Genomic DNA, 636 nt, shown 5'->3' with positions numbered 1-636 from the left:
AAAAAAAAAAAAAAATCCTAGCTGTATTTTGGTCCTTACTTGAGAATGATAGATGTTGGTAAAATTTTTGACTTTTTAGTGAGAGGAGGAACACAGCTTCCTGAGAAGGGAAATGAGATTACTAAATTTAAAATATTGCAGCAGAGTAATTGCTGTTTGACTTTAAATCCTTTCCGTACCCCCCCCACCCCCCACAAATGAGTGAAATGCTCCCGTTCCCGCCATTGACACGATTTAATATTCCTATTTGGGAAGCTTCTCCCTATGTGGTGGGGGCCATTAGAGCTCCATTTCACAGTTCCTTTTTAAACTGGCCCTAATACTTCTCCCGCCTGTGCTCCCCACCCCCTTCCCTCCTCCACCGAAAGCACCAGCTCCGAGCGAACGTGTCCAACGCGGTGCTGCCCGGCGACTTTCGGGAGGTGCTCCAGCGGCGGCTGGGGGAGCTGGAGAGACAGCTGCTGCGCAAGGTGGCCGAGCTGGAGGACGAGAAGTCCCTGCTCCACAACGAGACCTCGGCTCACCGCCAGAAGACGGAGAGCGCCCTGAACGCGCTGCTGCAGAGGGTGACCGAGCTGGAGCGAGGTGAGCGCCGGGCTGGTGTCTCTGCCGCCCCCTTGCGGCCGTCCATCAGCC

General features: G+C 54.1%; 1 protein-coding gene across 1 annotated transcript in view; it reads left to right on the top strand.

The window, feature by feature from the left end:
* NPTX2 (neuronal pentraxin II) overlaps positions 1 to 636 on the top strand; it is an 11125-nt gene that overhangs the window by 665 nt on the left and 9824 nt on the right. Inside the window, exon 2 of the mRNA XM_010845743.1 lies at positions 369 to 585. Within this exon, the coding sequence (XP_010844045.1) occupies positions 369 to 585 (217 nt within the window). The remainder of the gene's footprint in view (positions 1 to 368; positions 586 to 636) is intronic.

The sequence above is a fragment of the Bison bison genome, unplaced genomic scaffold (assembly GCF_000754665.1).
Source record: "Bison bison bison isolate TAMUID 2011002044 unplaced genomic scaffold, Bison_UMD1.0 scf7180017864223, whole genome shotgun sequence".
NCBI classification, from domain to species: domain Eukaryota; kingdom Metazoa; phylum Chordata; class Mammalia; order Artiodactyla; family Bovidae; genus Bison; species Bison bison.
The sequence above is the reverse complement of the archived record's forward strand: the minus strand, read 5'-3'. Positions and strand labels throughout refer to the sequence as shown.